The sequence below is a fragment of the Drosophila sulfurigaster genome, chromosome 2R (genome assembly GCF_023558435.1).
Source record: "Drosophila sulfurigaster albostrigata strain 15112-1811.04 chromosome 2R, ASM2355843v2, whole genome shotgun sequence".
NCBI lineage: Eukaryota > Metazoa > Arthropoda > Insecta > Diptera > Drosophilidae > Drosophila > Drosophila sulfurigaster.
In genome coordinates, this window is record NC_084882.1 from 23,454,944 (window position 1) to 23,477,238 (window position 22,295).

General features: G+C 41.8%; 6 protein-coding genes across 19 annotated transcripts in view; 3 read left to right on the forward strand and 3 right to left on the reverse strand.

Annotated features, from left to right (window-relative positions):
- The window catches only part of LOC133838150 (sodium/calcium exchanger 1), a 36,309-nt gene extending 29,438 nt beyond the window's left edge, over positions 1-6,871 (forward strand). For 5 of the 14 annotated variants that reach the window (XM_062269139.1, XM_062269136.1, XM_062269135.1 and 2 more), the window contains exons 3-12: positions 1,144-1,235; positions 1,826-1,840; positions 2,715-2,753; positions 4,078-4,101; positions 4,571-4,719; positions 5,016-5,115; positions 5,187-5,309; positions 5,367-5,525; positions 5,594-5,765; positions 5,824-6,871. In XM_062269139.1, the coding sequence (XP_062125123.1) occupies positions 1,144-1,235; positions 1,826-1,840; positions 2,715-2,753; positions 4,078-4,101; positions 4,571-4,719; positions 5,016-5,115; positions 5,187-5,309; positions 5,367-5,525; positions 5,594-5,765; positions 5,824-6,028 (1,078 nt within the window). In that variant the 3' untranslated portion in view covers positions 6,029-6,871. Of the gene's footprint in view, positions 1-1,143; positions 1,236-1,825; positions 1,841-2,011; positions 2,123-2,714; positions 2,754-4,077; positions 4,102-4,570; positions 4,720-5,015; positions 5,116-5,186; positions 5,310-5,366; positions 5,526-5,593; positions 5,766-5,823 lie in introns of those variants that run through there. The other 9 variants (XM_062269141.1, XM_062269143.1, XM_062269140.1 and 6 more) reach the window with 9 other exon arrangements.
- On the reverse strand, positions 6,158-14,110 carry LOC133838154 (chorion peroxidase). The gene is given in 6 exon segments (XM_062269150.1): positions 6,158-10,782; positions 11,237-11,519; positions 11,574-11,743; positions 11,800-13,580; positions 13,583-13,688; positions 13,899-14,110. Coding segments are annotated over 6 exon segments (2,541 nt in total). The 5' UTR covers positions 14,063-14,110; the 3' UTR covers positions 6,158-10,745.
- On the forward strand, positions 9,515-10,556 carry LOC133838157 (uncharacterized). The gene is made up of 2 exons (XM_062269154.1): positions 9,515-9,860; positions 9,997-10,556. The coding sequence occupies exons 1-2, from the start codon at positions 9,733-9,735 to the stop codon at positions 10,250-10,252; spliced, it is 384 nt and encodes a 127-aa protein (XP_062125138.1). The 5' UTR covers positions 9,515-9,732; the 3' UTR covers positions 10,253-10,556.
- Positions 14,111-14,315: 205 nt separating the features above from the next.
- Positions 14,316-18,558, reverse strand: LOC133838149 (nuclear pore complex protein Nup133). The gene is given in 10 exon segments (XM_062269134.1): positions 14,316-14,757; positions 14,820-15,358; positions 15,414-16,083; positions 16,142-16,346; positions 16,411-17,044; positions 17,108-17,417; positions 17,469-17,981; positions 18,043-18,220; positions 18,278-18,345; positions 18,347-18,558. Coding segments are annotated over 10 exon segments (3,597 nt in total). The 5' UTR covers positions 18,452-18,558; the 3' UTR covers positions 14,316-14,382.
- A 108-nt stretch (positions 18,559-18,666) lies between these two features.
- On the forward strand, positions 18,667-21,654 carry LOC133838153 (wolframin). Its single transcript, XM_062269149.1, is given in 5 exon segments — positions 18,667-18,806; positions 18,879-18,949; positions 18,951-18,978; positions 19,032-20,617; positions 20,671-21,654. Coding segments are annotated over 5 exon segments (2,625 nt in total). The 5' UTR covers positions 18,667-18,742; the 3' UTR covers positions 21,547-21,654.
- Positions 21,655-21,660: 6 nt separating this feature from the next.
- Positions 21,661-22,209, reverse strand: LOC133838156 (uncharacterized). The gene has a single exon (XM_062269153.1). The coding sequence runs from the start codon at positions 22,204-22,206 to the stop codon at positions 21,661-21,663; it is 546 nt and encodes a 181-aa protein (XP_062125137.1). The 5' UTR covers positions 22,207-22,209.
- Positions 22,210-22,295: the final 86 nt, after the last annotated feature.

A 22,295-nucleotide genomic window follows, 5' to 3' on the forward strand; every position in this document is an offset into this window, starting at 1 on the left:
CTAGATACCACGAATTAATTACGAACTTCAATTTATACTCTAGTTTTATTTTTAGCCATTCAATTTGCACTGGAAAGGTGAAAGTTGAATTAAATGGAAAATTCCGATTTAAATGTCAGCGAGTTGAGTGCAAAAGTCCAGCCAGCTGGCAATCTAATTGCAAATCACTGCAGAAATGATTAAATTCGTATCTTTCTGAGAATCGACCAACTCTATCAGGCAACTCGCTGGCGAGTTTCACATGAATCGCTTGGCCAAATGGCTATCGCAAAGTTAATTTTAATCAGTTATCAAAACTGTGTGAAGTTGTGTCCAACTTTTGTTTGGGGCCACTTCAACTTGTCTTATCGGACTACAAATTTTATGAGAACACTTTCCCCTCCCACCGCCCCTTTTTTAAGCCGCAGCAGGGTAACAACTTGTGGCATACAACCCCATTGGGGTGTGCTGTCAACTTGGCACATTGCCAAATTTAATGAAAACAAAATGGAAAAGCAAACAACAACTAAGTTGTTGCTGCTTGAATTATTATGAATGCTGGCTGGCTGGCTGCTTGGCCAGGCTAAGTACTTGCTGGTTCGGCTTGAGGACGCTTTAGATTTCCAAATAATTTATTTTCCCATGCACAAGTTGAATAATGCGCATATTTATGAGTACTCATACACTGTGCGTATACGTAATTTGTGTGGACCGACCCCACATACATATGTATTTACTATATGTTTGGGCGTATACCGAAAAAACATCTGTGTGCGGTTATTGCTCATTGATTTTGCTTTTGTTGTTTGCTGTAGTTTATTGCCCTGCGGTGCGGGGGAGTCGGAGTCTGGTTTGATTGTCCCATTGCGCGTTGTAGTTAATGCCGCCTAATAAATTCCTAACGTTATTTCAAGTGTCAAGATTGCGGACACTTTGGCCATGGCAAGACCATTTATCAATGTTCCTGTTGCTTATGACTACGACGTAGTCGCTGGGAGACTATGGAAAATCAATCTTTTCTTGGAAGACAATTTCATTTGACCTTAATACTGAGATTGAGGATGCATAAATTTGATTTAAGTTGAGGCATTTGCATAGATGGCTCATCAATGCTAATCGCTGTACTTTAATCCCTTTTTGTTTTTCATTCTATCTCACTTGCAGGCAACATATATCCATCAAGATCATTGAGGAGAGCTGCTATGAGAAGAATGTCAAGTTCATTGTGCACATTGGGACACCGCAATTGGCGCCAGGTAAGTGTTGCCAAGCCACCCATGACGAGGAACATTAAAACTCAATTTAATAGCACCAAAAGCCGCTCCACTCCAAACAAAATACCTTCCATTCCCAATCCGCGACAGGTTTCCTTCCCCTCTGACATCCTCAACCACAAACACACACTCTCTGTTTCTAGTGTGCGTGTGTATGTATTGTGAGTTTGTGTGTGTTGCTAAACAAAGTAAACTCAATTTCATGTTAACCAAATTACGAAAATTCACTTCAAGCTCTGAGCTAAGATGTGGATGCAGTTGAACGTTAGATTCTTTTGTTTTTCATAGTTTTTTGCGGCTTATCTACTGCGGCAAAAGCAGAGAAAGAAAGCGAGTCAAGCAACACGCCCAACACATACACACAGCACCTCAAAGCTGGCTTATACCGTATTGGCAAAATACCAATTCGAGTCAATGATACCCAACAAAAAAAAGAAAAAAACAATGAAAAGTTACAAGTATTTAGTATGGATCACACATTCAAACTTCTTCGTATAGTTTTTTGCTGTGCGAGAACCGAGTACTTACACATTTTTTGGTCTTTTAATTTGTGTTCTTTGTGCTTCTTCTAGATTCCGCTCACTACCGTAAGACTTGAATTGTGCATTAATTACTTTTATTTGAATTGAACACGAAATTGAAAACATTGCATAGAGAAGAAGAGAGCAAGAAAAATTCCTTTTGTCGGCTCTGGGTTTTGGTTCTTTAAGTTCGCCCAGCGTCAAATTATATTCTTCTTTACCTCTCATAATTCACAGAGTGCGGGAATTGCGACAAAAAAGTGCAAATTAGTTAATTTTGTGTTTTCCCTTTTTGCTTATCCAGTAAAGAGCAGCAAAAAAATAATAACAAAGAAAGAACAACCCTAAGTTAGTTATGTGTTTCCTTTGGTGTTGTATGGCTCTTCTTTTTTTTTTGTTTTGTTATCCTTTAGAACCCATTTTTATGTTGTTATTCCTGCTGTTGACTAGGCAACTGGCTGTGGCTACACGAGGAGTTTATTTTATTATTTTTATGAAAAACGAGTTCAAAACAAATTATTCAAATTAACTTTTTCCTAATTGTATGCAAAAAGAAAAACGAAAAAACGGAAAGAGGAGTTTGAATAATTTGATAAAGCACGACTTAATACTTTCCACATACTCGAACTTACATGAATTACAAAATATAAAATTGTACAATCACGAATTGCTCCTCAATATATAGAGTCCATCATCACAACCCTTGTTAAAGTAAAGTTATTTAGCAAAATCGACAACCCAGCTCTGTAGATCCCTTTCCTATTCCCACTTGAACCCTTTGCACTGTACATGAGAAATTAAATTTGAATTTTTAGAAATGGATTTGCAAGTATAAATCGTATTTGAAAACTAACCTTAAATCTCACATCATGCATACTAATTAATTGAAATTCCATGTGTATGTAATATGTACTATTCGCAACACAATATCTACACGCAGATGACACTAATAAGGAATCATTTTTCCATCGATTCTTTGGTAGGTAAAAGTATTTATACGCCATCTCATTTGCAACTGTTCACATTCAGTTAATACATAAAAAAAAAGAAATACAACAACAAACAAAAATAAGAAAACCGAAAAAAAGGAAAAACAAATAAAACACTTTTGTAAACATTCATTTTGGTTTTGAAGACATTACAAAAAAAAACATTCTCGTACTCACACATTAGTCAAAGAAGTGCTTCCGTATCATAACAACAAATTTGCATATTTGTATTCGTAAACGTATAGGTGTGTGTGCCAGCGTGTGTGTGTGTGTGTGTAAGAGTATCTGTATCTCGTATTTGGCATGACAATTGTGTTAGCTGTAACCAACTTAAACGAAAGAATTGCGCTTTTTCGACGCAGCAGCCGAATTTTTAATTTAAAACAATTTACATAGATCAAATCACATCAGATTGTGATCAAAATAAAGCAATATATAAATTGCCGGATTTCGTCTTCAATTGAAATAAAGTTAGTGCAAATTTTTGGGCAATTTTGGTTAAACATTTTCTTATGCTCGGCGGACCACGTACAAATATATCCACCGTATTACACGCGCTTGTGCCCGCTTCTGTTTGTTGTGCCCCGAACTCTATCTCTGATATTCGTACTATTTCGCTGAACACACGATATCATCGACAATTGCAAACAAAACAAAAAACAAACTGTTTACCTGTATGAACACGTTTAAATCGTATCGTATATCGTACGACTACTGACTATATGTGTGTATATCGTACAACTGATTCGCCACAATTGATTTGTAAGTAATTCAATAACACACAAAAACTAATTTGAATTTTTGGAATACATTTGTGTTTTTTCTTTGTGTTTTTTTTTTTCATTTTTTTTTGCAACTGTGCGGTTCATAATGCCCTTAAATACTTATTGTGTATTTATCTATAATAAGTATGATTGATACTAAAATACATTCTTGTTTTTTGTGAACGCATTTTGATTTATGAGTACTCATATCGATGTGTGTTTATTTTGTGTGTGTGTCTTAGAGTCCCCATCAAAACCCCATATCTCCATGAAAATTCACACACAACAGGCTAAAAAGAAAGTATAAAACCAAAAAAGTAGGCAAGTAAAGCAAATTAAACAAAATCAAAGGATTTAAATAAAGAAATTGATGAATGCATTCGTGAATCGTATTAGCTTAAACTGAACATAGCAAATGAATCAAGCGAATTGTGTTAAATGCAAAAATATCTGTATATTTAAATACCAACGAAATAATTCTATTTGAATTTCCCCAACTCTGTTGTTGAAACTGTTGTACGTACCACCTCGCCACTTAATCGCTGTCTAGAAAATCACACTGGAGATCATACTCGTGAGTCATCGTTACGTCAGCATTCTATGTACTCTCGTTCAGACATAATCTCGTTTGCATGCCACACAACTGATGATTATGTAGTCGAATCATAATTTTCCAATCGGTTGCGCATGCTTTCTCATTTAAATAGAAATTAATCAAGTTTTCCAAAATCATTTTGTGTTTGCCTTAATTTCATTTAAAGTCAAAAGGTTTTAAGCCTCATTTCATTGGCTGAATTTGCTTTGGATTCCATCAATTAGAAAGTGTCTGTGTCTCTTTTGTTGTAGCTCCGTCTGTGTTTTATTTCACAACTGCACCATTTACACTTTGTAGCTGCACTCTCTACTAACTATACTTGATGTATTCGTAACTATTACACACCCTATACTATACATGTTGTGATTAGCATTTGAGACACATTGAACTGCATTTGCATTGCCAGCGAAACTGATTTATTTTTTTTTTTCGCTTTAACGCGGCTCAGATGATGAAATGATAGAACAAATCCAGGAGTTGGAGAAGAAGCCATACAAAAATCTAACCGAATTGGAGCGTGTTATGCTGTTGAGCAAACCCCGAGCCGGAGAGGTGACCTCCGTTGAGGTGCAAATACGAGAGAGCCAGGAATTCAAAGTAAGTAATGATAATTGAATGGTCGCCAGTGGCACAAAACCATAAACACACAATTGAATACAACAACAATAGCTTGTTGCTGTGATCAGGTGTCCATCTGTTTTGCTGCCGCCTCAGGTGGCATAGAAATGAGCAGTTAATTGCAGCAAATCTCCGCATGGAGCTGTTAATGTGCGTTGTTTAACCCCGTTGGGACTGAACTCGTTGCACGCTGCGTATACGCAATGTGCAGCAACTGCTTTGCAGCGTATGCGTAATATTTGCATTTGGGTAATCTCGTCTTTAAACGCTTACAGGCTACTGTGGACAAACTTGTTGCCAAAGCAAATACATCGGCCGTGCTGGGCACTTCCTCCTGGAAGGAACAGTTCAAGGATGCACTCACCGTTATTCCAGGTAAACGTCGAAATCGAATTAATGAATGCCAGTCTCAAACCGCATTTGCAATGCTTTGTACCCGCCCACAGCCGATGAAAGTGAACTTGATGGCGATGACGGTGCGGAGGAGGAAATACCTCGTTGTGTAGACTACATAAGTCATTTCGTGTGTCTGTTCTGGAAGGTGCTGTTCGCATTTGTGCCGCCCACAGGTAAGCTTTGATGGTCTAACTATTGGAATCGATGTAAAAACTGATGAGTTTGTGCAGATATATGCGGCGGCTACGTCACCTTCGTCGTATCCATAAGCGTTATTGGAGTGATTACCGCAGTTATTGGCGATGCTGCCACCTATTTTGGCTGTGCACTCAACGTCAAGGACTCGGTTACTGCCATTTGCTTTGTGGCACTTGGCACCAGCATACCAGGTATTAAACTGAAATAACTACTCTCATAAATAGTAACTCAACTGGGTTCCTTAATGCGTTTGCTCCAGATACATTTGCCAGCATCATTGCGTCGAAGCAGGACGATAGTGCCGATAACTGCATTGGCAACGTAACTGGCAGCAATGCAGTCAATGTATTCCTTGGCATTGGCCTGGCGTGGTCCCTGGCCTCAATCTATCACATGGCGCATGGCACAACCTTCAATGTGGAGCCGGGCACGTAAGTTGAACTTTGATATCGAAAATATATTTCCTCTATTCATAACATATATTTGCAGCATTGGCTTCGCTGTGGCGCTTTTCTGCGCCGAGGCAATGATCGCCATTTCCATCATGATGTATCGACGCACTAAGAAATCAATTGGAGCCGAACTTGGCGGACCCGTCGCATCGAAATGGACTCACGCATCGATCCTCTTCCTACTGTGGGTCCTGTATTTGACTATAAGCACACTGGAAGCGTACCATGTTATCAAGATCTAAGCAGTAAAGCGCAGCTCTATATAGTAAAGCGATGCATCGAGATACGAGTACTTTCATTTTTTCATTTTGAAGAATTTGTTTTGCAACGTAATCAAATTTTATTAATACGAATGTCGTTCTCTGCAAAAATGCAAAAATGCAAATGCATAATACGCAATATACTATATTTATGTAGATCTGTATGTACTTATGTGTATGTGCGTGTGTATTGTGTGTGCAATTGCAATTGCGATTTATGCTATATTGATAATTAGTCAAATTTATGTTAATATTAAAAAATGGTAATTTGTATTTAGATTACTCGAGCTATTTTAAAGAATTGATGTAATTAATATGCTTATTGTAAATACAAAGGCTGCCCGGGCTCGGCAAACAAGCAACGTGATCATTATTATCATAATTACTCTATTATTATCAATATTATTATTATAATTATTACAATTATGTTTTACATCTGAATGTTCATTCTTTTGTCATTATTATCATTGTTGTTGTTTGTTATAGCTGTACTTAATATTTAAAAGAAAAAACAACTATACTATATGAAAATATGTCAAATTTACATGTTAAATTGATAAATTGTTATGCATAATTTACGTTGAAAATGTCTCTCCATTAATTATCGCGATCAGCCATTGTTAATTTAATAGATGTGTAAGAAAATGAAAGATCAAAATTTTTAAATATATATTTACTGTACGATTCGAAAAGTTAATTCCCCTACCTAACATATATTACAGCTAATACTTCTACTACTATCTCTAGACAAAAAATTTGAAAACGAAAAAAAAAAAACTAAATAAAACTCTTTTAACAACTCTTATAACTCTACTTAGAATTGAACACAGCTTCTATAGGAAATGGACCTAAGCTAGACAAAAATAAAGAAGAAATAATCCTAAACTAAACTTAACTCCGACCAATTTGAAATGCGGCACTTTTAGTACGACCACCAGTGTAAATTGCACTGCACTACATAAATCTACTTACTTGAAAGACTTTCATTTACTTTGTACTTTGTCACCGATATTGGAACGATAGATATCGATCAGTGGGAAACGATAAACAACAAAAAAAAAAAAAAAAAAACAAAACATAAACGAGAAAACGTTATTAAGGCAACACCAAATGTTTGTTAAATGGATGTATTTTTTGTATAATGTTATTCTATTTTTTAATACAACATTTTGAAATGAATACCAAATGGAAATACTTAATTATATACGAGTACTACATACAATATATATAATAAATATATATATTAAAAAACAACTATAGACAAAAAGAATAATAACAACAAACAAAAAAATCTATGATCATTCGTATCATAAGCAGTATGGGAACCTAATGGGAATATGCGCCAAATTTAGAATAATAAACAATATTATTAATACGATAAACATCTAATACAAATGACTACTATTAAGTTATAAATAGTTGGGAATGTATTTAACGAAAATTATATCAATGTTTGGTCTAAGCTCATGCAAATTAAATTCAATTTTTTGAATTATCACTTGGTTTTCCTCTGTTTGTGTTTGTCTCTTGTGTTTCTTCACCAAAGATCACCCAAAATTTATGATAATTTCAGCAGTTATTTAGAGATATATTCCTATGTATTCCGTGTAATCAGAATATTAATGCAGTTAACAGGCGATTAGATTGAGTCGTAACAGAATCAGGTTAATGAACGCATAGATGAGCAAATGAATGACATACGATTAGATTGGGGAGCAGCAATAAATAAAGTATCTAGTATCTATATAGATATAGATATATAATATAACACAGCAAAACTATTTCAGTACGATATTTATGAATAGGAAAACTAAAACTAGAGTACACACATTTTGAGATAACTTGATATGGCAATGGCAAATAAAACGAGTAAAGTGCTTCCGATATAGCATCTAGGTACATCTATAGAGTTAGAAGCGTCACAACAATGATCAATGAGCATGAAAGAGTTCAATAAGCTTATGGAAATAACTAAACACATACATATATAGAACATACTATACTACACACTACTTACATATATACAAATATATAATTAAATTATATCATGCTTTACGATTTACATTTGATTTCATTTGGTTTTCGTTACTAATCTTATTTACCTTTTACATTTCAGTTTTTTTGGACGTATGAGATTCGAAATAATTTTAGTAGTTAAGTGTATCGAATATTTAAATATAATATATATACATAATTGATGTTTGCTATGGTGTATTTTTGATTCAAACTTTTAATTACATTTTTATATGTATAAGTCAGAATATATACAGAAAACAAATGAAATTTAAAATATATATAGCGTATATGTGAAACTCAATAAAGATCACTTCAACTTTATCAAAAATATATATTATACGAAAGTTAATATGCCTAGTATTAGCATCCATAGATTAGCTGACATCCGAAAACAGAGAATATCTTTGCTACATTAATATCTAAAACTAATAATAATAATAATATTAACAATAGCTTAATGTTTTCATCTTAACAAACTACTAATTGCTCTACAACGATTACAACAACAAATAACAAATAATTATAATTGAGGAGCAGTTAAAAAAAAATGAGTTAAGATTTGTAAGAGCATCTACATATTCGTATCTATGCACTTACAAACGTATAACAAAACTTGGTGTTTACCTACATTATAAAATACTAAGGTTAGTCTTTAGGGAATCCCTCAGCATTACTCGACAACAACAAAAACGAAAACAAACAAACAGAACGCGTTGCATCTATGCATCTGTGTATGTATTTCCAAAGCATGTTAACCCAAAATAACAAAAAAAAACAAATACAAATACAAACCCAAAACAAAAACAAAACAACAAATACAATTAAATAAATAAAAATGTGTTAAACTCATTTGCAAGTAGAACGTTGTATGCTTTATCTCCGATAACTGGCAAGAAGCGTGCGGCTGATCAATGGGGCCGGTCACTGCCATCTTGCGGAATTTGTGGAAACTGGGCGACAAGTACGTCTCATTGTTATTATGTAATCAAGCAGCAGACCAAGAGATCCATAAATAAAACAGACAAAAAACGAGCAAGAACGGAAAATGTCTAGTCTACACAGTAAGAGACCTGTTCACTTTTGTTTCACATCTAAAAATTATAAATATTACTTATTTCTTTTTCACTGATTAGAGAAAGACAAAGAGGTATATTGAAATATCTATCAACTCATATTCACAATAAGAAACAAATGCTATACAACTTTTTCATATTTTTCAAAGATGAACAGGTCTAAAAAAATAAAACAAGAGAGAAAGTAAAGAGCAGAGAAAAACGAGCACATTACGATAAGCCAAATCAGTGCAAAAAGCTTGAGGCGGAAGATGAGCGACAGCGACAACCACGACGACAACGACGACGAGATAAAGTTGTTTACAGGAATCTGAAAAATTCAAGAAAAAGGCAAACAATAATAAAACAATGAAACTTGCGACGCACGGAAAGCTAATTTAAGTTGAAACAAAGCACAAACCAGACGCCAGTTTCCAGTTGTCCACAACCCAAAGAGTCGTTGTCGCTGCGAGCTCAACAGCAACAGCAACAGAAGCATCTGCATCAGCAACTGCAACAGCATCCGTCCCTCTTTCTAGTGCCTTTACTAGTGTGTAGTGTTTGTAATCCTCGGCCTCAGTCAGAGACAAAAGGGGCAAAGCAAATACGAATACAAATATGTCCTGTGACGAGAGAACAGCACTGCTGGCAACGCAATTGCAGCGAGGACAACAGCAGCATCACATCATTGTCGTGCCGTTAGGCAAGGATCCAAAGGATTATGAACCCGTTTTTACAACTGCTGAGTAAACGTTTTACTGTCACATTTCATTAAAAAATAACTTCATTTGTCCATTCCCCCACCGACTTTTATGTTATTCCGCTGTCCTGCCTGGTTGCCTGGTTGCCTGTTTGTCTCTCTTGTCTGTCGCTTTTCGACAGTCACTCGTATGGCTTGACACTGGAGGAGCTGCTGCCCTTTGCGAAGGATCCCTGGTGGCAGAATGTGCGTCGTCTGTCCACTGCCTGCCTCTGGCTGACATTTCTACTCACTCTGTTGGCTGCCATTGCGATGGCTTATTTCCATGACGATGCCACCGTTGTCTGTCGACCTAATCGAGTAATTACCACGACATTGCCACCGCTGTCGCTTGCCTTGGCCAACAACAGCACAGCAACACTGCTGCTGTCCGGCTAATAGCGTGCACTTATCTCAGTGGAAGTGGAACTGGAACATTTGATTATGGATGCTGAAATTGCACACTTTGGATTACATCAGCCAAACGAACAGCACCATGGGCTTAGTTTTCCGTGAGCTGTTTTCCCGGCCGGCACAGCTGTTGACTTTGCGATAAGCCTTTCGCGGGGGGAAGAAACTAAACCGAATGATTGATTTGTTTGGATTACGAATTTGTTGATGTGTTTACGATTTTCTATTTATTGTTATTGTATAGTATTGTAATTGTAGACTCTAATAATAAATCATAGGAAATGCGATTTAATTTAAGACCTTACTCAATGAATGTTTCGAGCTGAGGAAACTCCACAACTTCATCGCATAATTATTGATTCTCTCTATGTTATGCAGAAGCTTATTCAATATGTACAGGAATTTGCGTATTGTTCTGATATTGCAAAAAATGTACAACTTAATTAAATGTAATTACCACTTGTAAAATTGCTGAGTTGTTTTAAGTGCTTTTCGATTGATTTGCCGCCGGGATAACTCTGAAAACAAACATTAATTTCCAATTTAAAAGTTATTTCTTTTTTGTTTCTGCATAACATCCGATGAACAAATACTTGAATACTTGATACTTGACATTGTATAGTATACAAGAACTTAAAAAATGGGCAGACATTATAAAATAATAAACAAATATCTTCGTATCTTCTAAAGATACAAATCTATCTGTTGACTATGACTTAAAACAATAAAAAAGATTTTCAAAATGTCTCTGAAGATTAAACCTTAATTTGAACGATAAGAATTTCTCTGTGCGAAAAGAATTTTGTTTATTTTCTCTTCTGTATTTTATAAAAATTAATAATACAAAATACAGAAGAGAAAATGGGAACAATTTACTAATTAAATTTCAGCTCAAAATAAAATTATTGATATAACACACATATATTTGTCTACTAGTTGTTTTTTTTATATTTAAATCAAGTGACTATTTACCCCATTCCATGATTGTTTGTATGATTGCCTCTCCAAATTGGCTCCATTACACGCACCAGAGACATCGGTTGACTGAAGCTCGCCTTGTGCAGCTTTGGCGCCTGTTTGGCCTCCGACCAGGGCTCAAAATCGAACTCAAATCCTGGCAAGTCTTCACAGTTGACATAGCGATTGCCATTAGATCGATGACGTTCCATCACATGCTCTCGTATCTCATGAATGCCATCGGAATTGCGACAGATAATGGCAGCCAAGCTGCTCTTATAAATCTCGGCTAATTGTGCTATAAAAAAAGACAATTTAAAACAAATTTAGATGAGGAATTTAATCATCTTACGTTTTGTGAATCGCTGTGGGCCAAATTTACGTTCATACCAATGGGAATCTCCCAGCTTGATACGCATAAACTGATCTGAGACGAGGCAGCTAAGCAGTGGCCCAAATATAGCGCCATCTAGCGGCGGCTCACTGAGAGCACCCGTATAGACATCAACATCCTGCGGGGAGCTAAAAAATAGAATGCAAATCAGTCCGGATCAGCAAGTAATAAACTCAATACTAACTCATAAATCTGCTTGATGGACACCAATGTGGCATTGTCCACAGCCAACGCCATTTGCTCCCAGGTATCCACAGGAGGCAGGCCACAGTGACGTCGGAATACCGGATAAGCCGGTATGCCATGATCTCGACCACGCTGAATATTCAATGAAACCAAATCCAAACCACAAACTGGCACTTTGTCCTCCGCAGTGCCTTCGAATAGCTTCTGAGTGATCTCCAGCGAGAAGAAGCGATCGACACGCAACACAGGCGTATTTGCTGCTGCCAACAGGGCATGATCGATGCCATGGCGAGACCAAAGCGAGAATGGATTGAACAGCATCTTGTGCAGCTCCATGGCCTCGGGTGTGCTATTGTCTCGCGACACATTGAACAAACCCGGCAGCAAAGTGTGCGCAAAGCGAAACGCGGCGCCTGCAAAGCAATTGGCAATGCTGGGATTCACACGATGATCGTAAGTGTCCGGCGCATTCAGATTGTCACTGGCAGGCAACAGGCCCTTGGCCTGGCTAAGATTACGACCCAGCAGCACGGGCAGAAACTCATTGTAGGTGATATGGGCCAGCTGAGCGCCCACAATCTTGCGAGCCTCTTGGAAGATACGTTCATCTTCCCAATCTGGATTGAGTTTGTGCAGTCCACGTGCTAGATAATTGTGCTGCCTGGCCCACAGAAGATGCATGGAGGTCAGCAGCAGATTCTCATTGGCACGATCATCGCCCGACTCGAAGCAGTATTTGCCTTGTCGCGTCATCAGCACACGATTGCAGCCATCCTCGGAATTCGAGGAGATGGGCAACAACTCGCGTTCATCCTCAGTGATAAACATGCGCAGCGTGCCATTGATGTAGGTGCGCAGCTGTCGCTGACGCTGCTCCAAGTTGCCATAGACCACGGAACCATCAATGAAAGCCGTTGCCTGGTTGAATTGCTGCCGCGGTCCAAATCTTCCCGTGGGCGCCGGAGCGGAACGCACAAAATTCATGCAGCTCAAATTGTAGTGCTGATAGTAGGGATCATTGGGCAGTATGTGCACTGGAAAGCACTCCGGATGCGGCTCCTCTGTGCGCGCCGCACAGCAATCTATGGAGTCGCCTTCTTGCGCTGTTGTCAGCGAGGTGGCTGTGATGTCGTGATCCAGAAACTGACCAAACACCGCCAGCATCACTGTGAAATTCGAGTCAGTTTCATAGCTGGAGCGATGTATGCTCAACGAGACTTGACGCGCTGGCGGCAACTGCCCATGATGACTTGCTCTTGGCGCTGCAATGCCATCGGCATAATCCGGCGCCACCATTCGACGATACGGCACCATTGAGGCGCCATAGGTGCGTGGATGATCCTTGTTGTTGCATACTCCCGTGCTACGTCTGAAACGCTCATTGAAGTCACAATCCAAGCGCAACACTGTCGGATCCGGCAGCACAATCGCGGGTCCAAGTCCAATGTTGCTGCGTCCCGGCTCCTTCGTGTAGTTGAAGCGCTGGGCAATCTCCAGCGTGGCGTGATTCTCCACGTAGCCACGGCGAGCCAGCTTGCGTGCCTCCGGATTGGTGCTAAGCGAACGATAGTGTCGATATTGCGGCGTATTAATCGCACTGGGCTGCAGACCCTCCTCCAGTATCTCACGATCGCCTAGCGCCTTGATGCCAGCACTAACCGCCTGAGCTCCCTCCTTGGGATCCAGAGTCTCGTGGCGGAGCGCCCAGTCGGCCTCAGGTTCATCCGGTATGGGTCGCTTAGTGGCTGCTAAAGTCTCAATTACCGAACTCTCATTTGTGGCAAAAAAAAGAAGCTGGGACTGTTTTCGCCGTCGCTGTCCTCACCTCTGCCATAGCCACTTCCACTCAACCACAATGCCAGACAGAGGGCGGCAATCACAATCACTCTGCGGGTAGGAAAGTGAAATTAATTTGTGGTTAATATATTTGCGGTTAAGCCCGGCAGGCTAAACGTTAACAGTGGGTCAACAAAAAGGGATATCAAATGACCCAAACCACACAGCTATAGGCTGAGCTCTTGGAAGAGCCGCGATTCTTAAGCTTTCTTTTGGGAATCCATTATCCCCAAAAAAAAAAAACATCACTTCAACACTCACACAAACGTCACGGTCATGCAACACTGAAACTGCTTCATTTTGGAGCGACGCGCACGCGGAGAAACCCCGCCAGGAAACACATAGGTGGGTCCCTGATACGGCGGCAGGGCCACATAACCGGAGCTGCTGGCGGCGGCGGTCAACGGTGTTGTTTCGTCCGTCATGATCAAAGCACAACTGATGAGTGGCACAACTGCAACTGCAGTTGAAGTTGCAGCAGGGCAGTCGCTGTTTAAAGTTGCAGCAAAACACTTGATGGGCTTCCGCTGTGTTCGCCACACTTGAGATACTTTCGCCGGCAAAAGCGCGACAAGCTGACAAAGCAACTTAGCTTATAATATTTTATAATACCAGCGTTTGAGCTGCACAGCAACAAAGCTGACAACTGTCCAACCTCGCACACAGAATAAGTCGTCGTTGTTGTTATTATTGTTGTTTCGTTCTTAAAGTTAAGTTTTATTAATTGGCAAAATGACGAAGATGATTACAGTTCCATATCTTTCGCTTGCTTAAACAAATCGCCCACATATTCGTAGGTTAACTTGAGCAGATATTGAAATGATTTGTGCTGTGGCAATTCGCCCAACTCGATGCTGTCCAAAAAGTCTTCCATGGGTGGCAGAAAGGTGTCCGACTCTTGCCCCATCATCTGCGACAGTTCAATGATTCTGAAGAATAACAGCTTTTGTATATATTCGATGGCATTGTTCGTATCATAATCGGTCCAGTTATCGCGCCGTATGGCCGCACACCATATTTTATGTCTCATATCGTAGGGTTGATCCACATAAGTGAGCAACTCTAGTGCCTTGCGGAACTCTACTTCGGTGGCTGCATCATTTTCCTCCGCAATGTATAGCTGAAATTTAAATGAATGGATATTACTGAACTAATAATAGAAATGTTAAGAGTCATACGCACATTAATAATCTCATCTGGCTTGAGCACCTTCTGATCGGTTGAATCGAAGCCAAAGTTTTGCAAAACATCGTGTCCCAGATGCGATTGATACTCAATGATCGAGAGCTCGGTGTTGATCTTATCTACTTGCGCTGTCAAATCGGAAGATTCTGCAAAGGCGGCTAGCTTGGACAGCGACAGCATAGACTTTTTGCGAGCCACAAATTCCGTTTCGCTTTGGGCCAGGTCAACTAGCACCTTGGACGCACGCTCAAAGTCGCCGTTAAACACAAGCTGTATCCAGCCCAGTGACGGATGATCGCGCATGAATTGCGACAACGCTGGCTGGTTGCCCTTGAAACGCTCGAACACATCGCCATGCCGGTTCTGTCGCAAGTGCCAATTGATTGCGAACTGTGAAAAGTCAAAGTCTTCATATTTGCGTGTGTACTCATCCAAGCGATCCTTGTCCTGTGTCTCATCGCAGATGAGCACAAGACTCTGGAAGTCCAAATACTTTTCAGCAAGCTTTGCAGCGCACTCGTACTGTTGGTCCTTGACTATAAAGCAATCAGTTAATAAATACATTTATTTTGATTTATTGTTATCACTTACTTAGCACAGAGATTAGATCGCTTCGCTGCGCCTCGAATTGTTGCTGCAGCACCTGATACTTTTCCGTATCTCGCACGCTCTCCAAATAGTTCTTGCGCCCCTCCAACACCATGTCCATCAACTCCAATATTTGCTGATATAGCTGATGTTTCAGCTCCGATTCGTTGACACACTGCGCGCCATAGCGAATGCTAAGATCAATGAGACGAGAAAGTGAATCGTGAACGCCTGCATTTCCAGGCGTCGCTGTCCACGGTTGATTCTCGTATGTGCTGGAGTTCAACTTGAAACTGTTGGCATTCTGTTCACGATATCTAAACACCTGACTCAACGTATTCAGCACAATCACATTGATATCCGAAATGTATTGCGCCACCGAAACTGTTGTGCGATTTTGAGCTGCAATACGTTCATCGGCCATGTCTGCTAGCGATTCAAATACGCATTGGAACTTGCACAGCTTAACGTAGAATATATCCTGTGCGGTGAGGCTGCCATTGGGCTTCTCATCCCATTCGGCAACACTTAGTTCAATGGCCTCCTCGATTATCTTGGGCATTTTACTTTGGATCGTACGCAAAGCTGCAGCTGCAATAATCTTTTCGCCAATGTCTGCGAGTATAAAGCTGGTTGGCTTGAGTACATTGCTGCCACAAGGAATAGCATTGAGCTGTAAGTAAACAAAAATCTATAATGCAAATCTATGATTGAACGGGGTTTTAACACACCTTCTCCCACAGACCACTAAAGTGCAGAAAGTCTATAAAGTGCTGGAAGGCAATGCTCTTGTCACGTAACTGATTTATGATCTGCATGGAGCGAGAGCTGCCTAGCGCATGTCGATTGCCATCGTACTGCTCAATGGCCGATTGCCAGCGTGGATCAGCAATAGGCAAATCCTCAGCCAAGTCCTCCGCAATTGTTATGACAACTCTAATATAATACAGATTATTATTAGCATAGATTTGCATTTAAATAAATACAAAGTAAAACGCACCTATCCAGCTTATATGCATCCAAAGGTCCGCCATTTGGATCGGGCTCTGCAATACTTTCCATAAGATCAGCAATAATTGTGTTAACCATGTTATTATTGCGTTTCAGCCGGTACAGGAAAGCAGCCTTTAATTGGCCAACCTCATTGTTGAGCTCGGAATAGACATCATCTGGATCCAGCTGATACATAGGCAAATTGTTGGAACTGTCGGCCATTACGCTCTGATCGGGTGCACTAAAGCTGGCATTGAATGAAAGGGGCGCAAACAGATCCGGTGAATTACAGCTGCTCATGTTCATCAAATCGGTGCTGTCAAAATCACCGGGTGTAATCGAAACCAGACCATGTGTTCGGCTAAAGAAGAGCGGCAAATGATTGCAGAAGGCAGCGCTAAGAATGCGATCGTCGTGCAAATGAAACTCGACTTTTTCTGCCTCCATTTCAGCTGTGGGTGCCGAGTTCGCTAAGAGCAGTGGATAAACAATCTTGGGCGTGTACAGATACATCTGTGAGTTGCCGACAATGATGCGCACACTGAGACACTCCTGTACCGTTTTGCTGTTGAAAAACTTGTTGAGTTTCAGCGGCGTAAAACACTCTAATTGCATGCTCTCCTCTTGAGCGGTGGCCACAACTGTTAAAGCAATAAATTGAATTAAGTATCCTGCTGGATATTAAAGTATTGTCTATGATTTACCTATGGAGTAATACATCTGTGGTGTGTGCGACTGGTTTACGGCACCAACAAGAATATAGGCATATCCTCTGACCACATGAAAGTCAAGAAAGTGCAAGTCCACCTCAGCATCGTTGGGTGTTCGAATATTCCAGAACTTAAGCAAGATCATTTCACGCATTTTGCGCAACAGCTCCACATCCTCGTAGATTAGTTTCTCTGTGTTGCCCTTGTTGGAAATGCGCCAGCGTTGAATCGCACGATCCGAGAGTACAGCAACAACAGTTTCACCGTCATCTGTATTGCCCTCACAACACATTCCAACTAGGAACTAAAGGATACAGTTAATAGATAAGTAATACAGTTGCTTTCTAATGCTTACCTGATCTCTGTCATTGCCGCTATTCATGCCTATAAGCATGGAGGCAAATCTCTTGCCAAAACCACCGAGAAAACTAGTAGCTGGTTTGATTGTTTTGTGATGCAACGAATGCCGACCATTTGTGAGTCCAACGCGCAGGAATACCAAGGTGCAAGTGGACGTAATAGCCAAATAGCCTTGCTGCGTGGGCAGATTGAGCAGCTGCACAAACTCCTGCCCCGCTAGTATGGACAAATCCACCGAATTATTGTCGTGCGCTATAGATGCCCAGTAGCGCACCTCGCCAGTGGCGGAGACGGCAATGCATGAGGCCATCTGCTGTCCCTCAACTTGAAAGACGCTGACCAATTCACTCTTGTGGCCAATGTCGCTGTGTGGCAATGTTAGTTCACGACACTGCGCCGATGCCGCTCCTCGTCGTGGTGTCTTGCCCATGCGTGGCGGCGATGCAGTTTTGGCGGCGCTAGGTGAATCCTTATATTGCCATATTAGCAAACGACGTCCTTGCACCACCTGGAAATTCAAGATTTACTTCTTAGTATAAAATCTGTGTTACATATGCTGAATTAGTTACCCAGGCCCATCCACTTTGCGTTATCTTAGCTGACACCAAGTTTGAAGCTTGCCCGGCAAAAGTTAAAGCCTCATTTACAACCACGGGCAGCGCATGACCATAACTTTCGACGACATTGTAATCCGAGCGTATGCCGGGTATCGACTGTGTTGTGGATCTAGCGGAAAGGCTGAGCCGACTGCAAATGGGGAAATTATATATTTCCAATATTAGAGTCCCTAGTTTGTGCTCTCACCTATTGTTGAGTGCTGTCTTTTTTAAGCTGCCTGGGATCGGGGAATGATTCGCATTGCCGCCAAAAAAATGATTTGCGCCCGACTTCTGACGGCGCCAAGGGCAGCGATCGTCGCATGCTCGGTGAGCCATCCTGGGCAACTCGATAAAGTTGCTTCTGCATACTGCGCTCCATTCTATATATATTTTTAATAAGCAACAAACTAACTTTTCACCTACAAACAATAAACACATGCACTCTGAACAAACTGCGGCGCCGGCAACAAGAATTTATCGAATTAAATGCTATCGATTTTCGGCATTTCATTTGTTGATAATTATCGCATGCCTACTTATTATGTGCGATAGTTAAAATCGTTAATTCGATATGTAGCTTTTTCATTCAACACACTACGGTCACACTGGCGGCAAGTTTAGCATTAGCACTTTGCAATTTGTAAACAAAACAGCAATTCGTTGCTGACAAATGGCCACCTGGACCCAAAATGCGCCCACAGGTGTCAGCAAAAGGAGGCGTTGGAATCTCGAAGGTAACAGTAATCGCAGCAGGCCACAAACATGCTCACAGCACTAAGAAATAAACATCTTTTTATTGCCAATAGATCGTGCGTCGCTCAACAAACTGAAAGAACATATTGCAGAGGAAGGATGTCCTCAGGTGCAGTACGACTTGGGCAAAAAAGCTGCTAGAGAATGCCATTGGTAAGTGCTATCTTTAACAACTCCTGTCAGTCTATAAGTACCATCGTCCACAGAACCCAACGTTGCCAACGAGAGTCAAAAGGCGATTCATTGGCTTGTCAGCGCAGCGCAGCAAGGACACGAGGAAGCCGTGCAATTGCTCCGGAAATGCTACAACGACGGCAGCGGCATTACAGCCGACAATGCGGATGAAGTGCGTCGCTGTCTGGCCATGACACCAGGCGAACGGGCCGCACGCAAAGCAGCCCGAGAACTCTTTGCCTGCCTCTCGAATGGCAACGAACACATCACACCCAAGCAGTTGGAGCGCAAAATGCGTCGAATTTACAACTTGCAACGCAAACGACGCCGCCGTGGCGCTGCCAACGACGATGCCTCTTCTTCCAACACCGAGGATGACGTCAGCGATTGGGAACGTGAACCGCTGGAAGATGCAGCCACCATTGGACGGGACACGAATGTGAAGCGACGCCGCTTCATCACCGAGGCACAGCTGGTCTCAGCGGCCGCCAACTACAGCGCTGGTCGCATGCCCAGTGTAAATGAAACGCTGACGCTATCGGTGCCGCATCCACAGAGCTTGGATCATGTGCCCTGCTTCTATCGCATGATCTTCCATCCGCTCGTCTTCTTTACGCTGCTTTATCATCGCCTCATCAACCTCATCATAGCACTGCCCGCCATGCTGCCGCTGAGTGTGCGTTGCAGCCTCTTGGTGCTGATTGCCTGGTGGAGCACGCTGGCGGACACGGAGCGACAATTGCTACCGCTGATCAGCTACTATTTAAGTCTGGGCGTGATGCTGTGGTCCACTTGTCGCATGCTGAAGACCAAGCAGCAGTTTGTGGACTTTCGCATCTGGTCGGGACTGTTTCTCAGCTACGGGGATCACAACATTGAGGCAGAGATCTCGGAGCAGCGTTTCTTGCGCAACAACATGAAGCCATATCTGTATTATTTCGGCGCTTTCATCTGCAATCTGATTGTCTACCCGCTGGTGACCGACGCCTGGCTGCCTCACTCGGAGCTGACCATCATCTCGGGTGCTTTTACCTTCATCACGCTGGGCGTCTTTATGTTTGCCGCATCTCCAGTGCTGCCCGATTGGCTGGTCATTGTCTCATTTGCCGTCAATGTGCTGGCCAAGTATCCCTATGAAATGGATGAAGTCGTCTCCACACACTGGCGTTTCTTGGACCTCCGAGTGCCCACGTTCTCCTCGTTTGTCATTGGGAATGGCATCGAGTTCTGTCTGAATTGTCGCACCGCTCTCTATCTGTTGATACCGCTCCTCCTCGTCCTGCTGGCCAAGCGCTCCAGCTGGCATGGCGTCTACACCTATTTGATACCACACTGCGTCACGCTGAGCTGGCTCCAGGTCTGCATTGTCACCTCACAGAGTGCCACAATGTTTGGTGCAATGCGCGCTGCTTTGGGACTGGCTGGCGTTGTGCTCTTCCTGCCGCTGTTTGGCATTGTGGCGCTGCTAGTGCCCGTCTTTGTGGCCATCGATAGCTTGGACTTGGCCAGCGAACATCTGCGATGGGGATCAACTGCCATTGCCTGCTCCTTGGTGGTGCTGCTCTCCTGTGTGTTGGCTCTGAATCGTGCCACACAAAAGTACATAACAATGTTGCAGGTGAGTTTCTGTCTTCTCTCCAAGAAATCACTCGATAATAATCCAATTTGCAGCTTCTTGTTGGCCTCACCACCGCCTGTATGCTGGTCTTTCCCTACATGACGTCCAGCTTCAAGGATACTCCACGTTACAACGCCGTACCCACCGTCTTGTCCACCTCGAGTGCTGGTCGCCACTCCGTGCCAGTTGCCCTGCAATGGGAGCGCTTCTACGAGCTGTGTGCCCAGCCTGTGCAGGAGCAGCCCAACAAGATCAAGGCACAGTTGCGTTGCTCGCATTTGAATGGCATGTTTGTGGCCTGGGAAGGCAAAGTGTCGCAGGTGCAGATTGCTCGAGTGGCCAATGTACTGGAGGATGTAGTGGCCAACTATCTGCCCAATTGGCTAGGCAAACTGTTGCGCTGCGTGCACGGCGAGAACATTGCCAAGCATTTTCAGTGCGATCCCAAGCAGGATGATCAGTGCGTGGAATGGCAACGTGTCATCAAGGATCTGAGTGCCCAGACGGGACACTGCACGCTGCAGCGCTGGAATCGCTATGAATACGAACTGCTGGTGCAGGTGGCGGCCACTGGCAGCATCTTGGGACGCTCCACGACCACCGGAGTTGTGCTTCGTGCCCATCATGATTTTGGCAACTTCACACAGCTGTTGCAACGCGGCGATCGCGTCATGTTCTATGGCACTTTGCACAATTCGCGTCTTCTGCCCAACAATGTGCGGGAGCATTATGTGCTGGGGTCTAGTGCTCCTCCTCAGGTGGAGCTGAAGACCATCGAGTGTCTGGATTGCCACAATGCCGCATTGAGCTCGGCGAGCATTCAGAAAGCAGTGCATTCGTCACCAGTAGATGCAAGGATGCAGGATCTGATGCGTGGCATCAAGTATTTGCTGAATGCTCTGCTGAGTCCCTTGATCACATTCAAATAGATGCGATGAGAGAAGCCCTCGAAAGACATTATTATTATTTAGCCATTAGTTGAACAAATCCCTGTTGAGATTGAAGTGAATACAAAATATGTTTTATTGTTAACGTAATTTAATTTATTTGTCGGTTTTCAAACCACCGGGTCTCTGCGCCGCAGAAAGCAAATCAAAGTCGAATTCTATGTTCATACAAATTGCCTCTTCGAACGTGAAGTTATCGTTATCATCGAGGCACATTTCCTTCATGACAAGAACAGGTGGTGTCAGCGGAGAAGCATAGTTTCCTTTGGTCTCTTTAGCTCGTTTTATTTTCTGCTTGGGGACAACGGGTGGCGACAGCAGGGCAGCGTAGTGTTCCTTGATCATTGTTTCCATCGACTCCTCCAAATGACAGTCAATGTCTATGGTTAGTGGATCTGGTGTGTTGATATGTTGATTGCATGGCTCTGTGCAAATTGGAAATTCTTTGGAGTTTTGCAGCAGTTGTACGCCTTCTAAGAGCAGTTGTCGATGGGCCAAGTTTTCAATACCCAGCATGATCAAATCACTGTATATTATTTGTTTGCACATTCCAATGGAATTATAGCCGCTCTCTATAAATCTATCCAAATAGATCTCCATAGTCAGCAGTACCAACCAGTCGCGTACATTTGTTAAGCACATTTTTTCAATAATGGCAATCAAATTTTAAGTAACGAACTATTGGAAGACAAGGCGCGAGACACAGATTACTAACTCAATGTACTCGATAG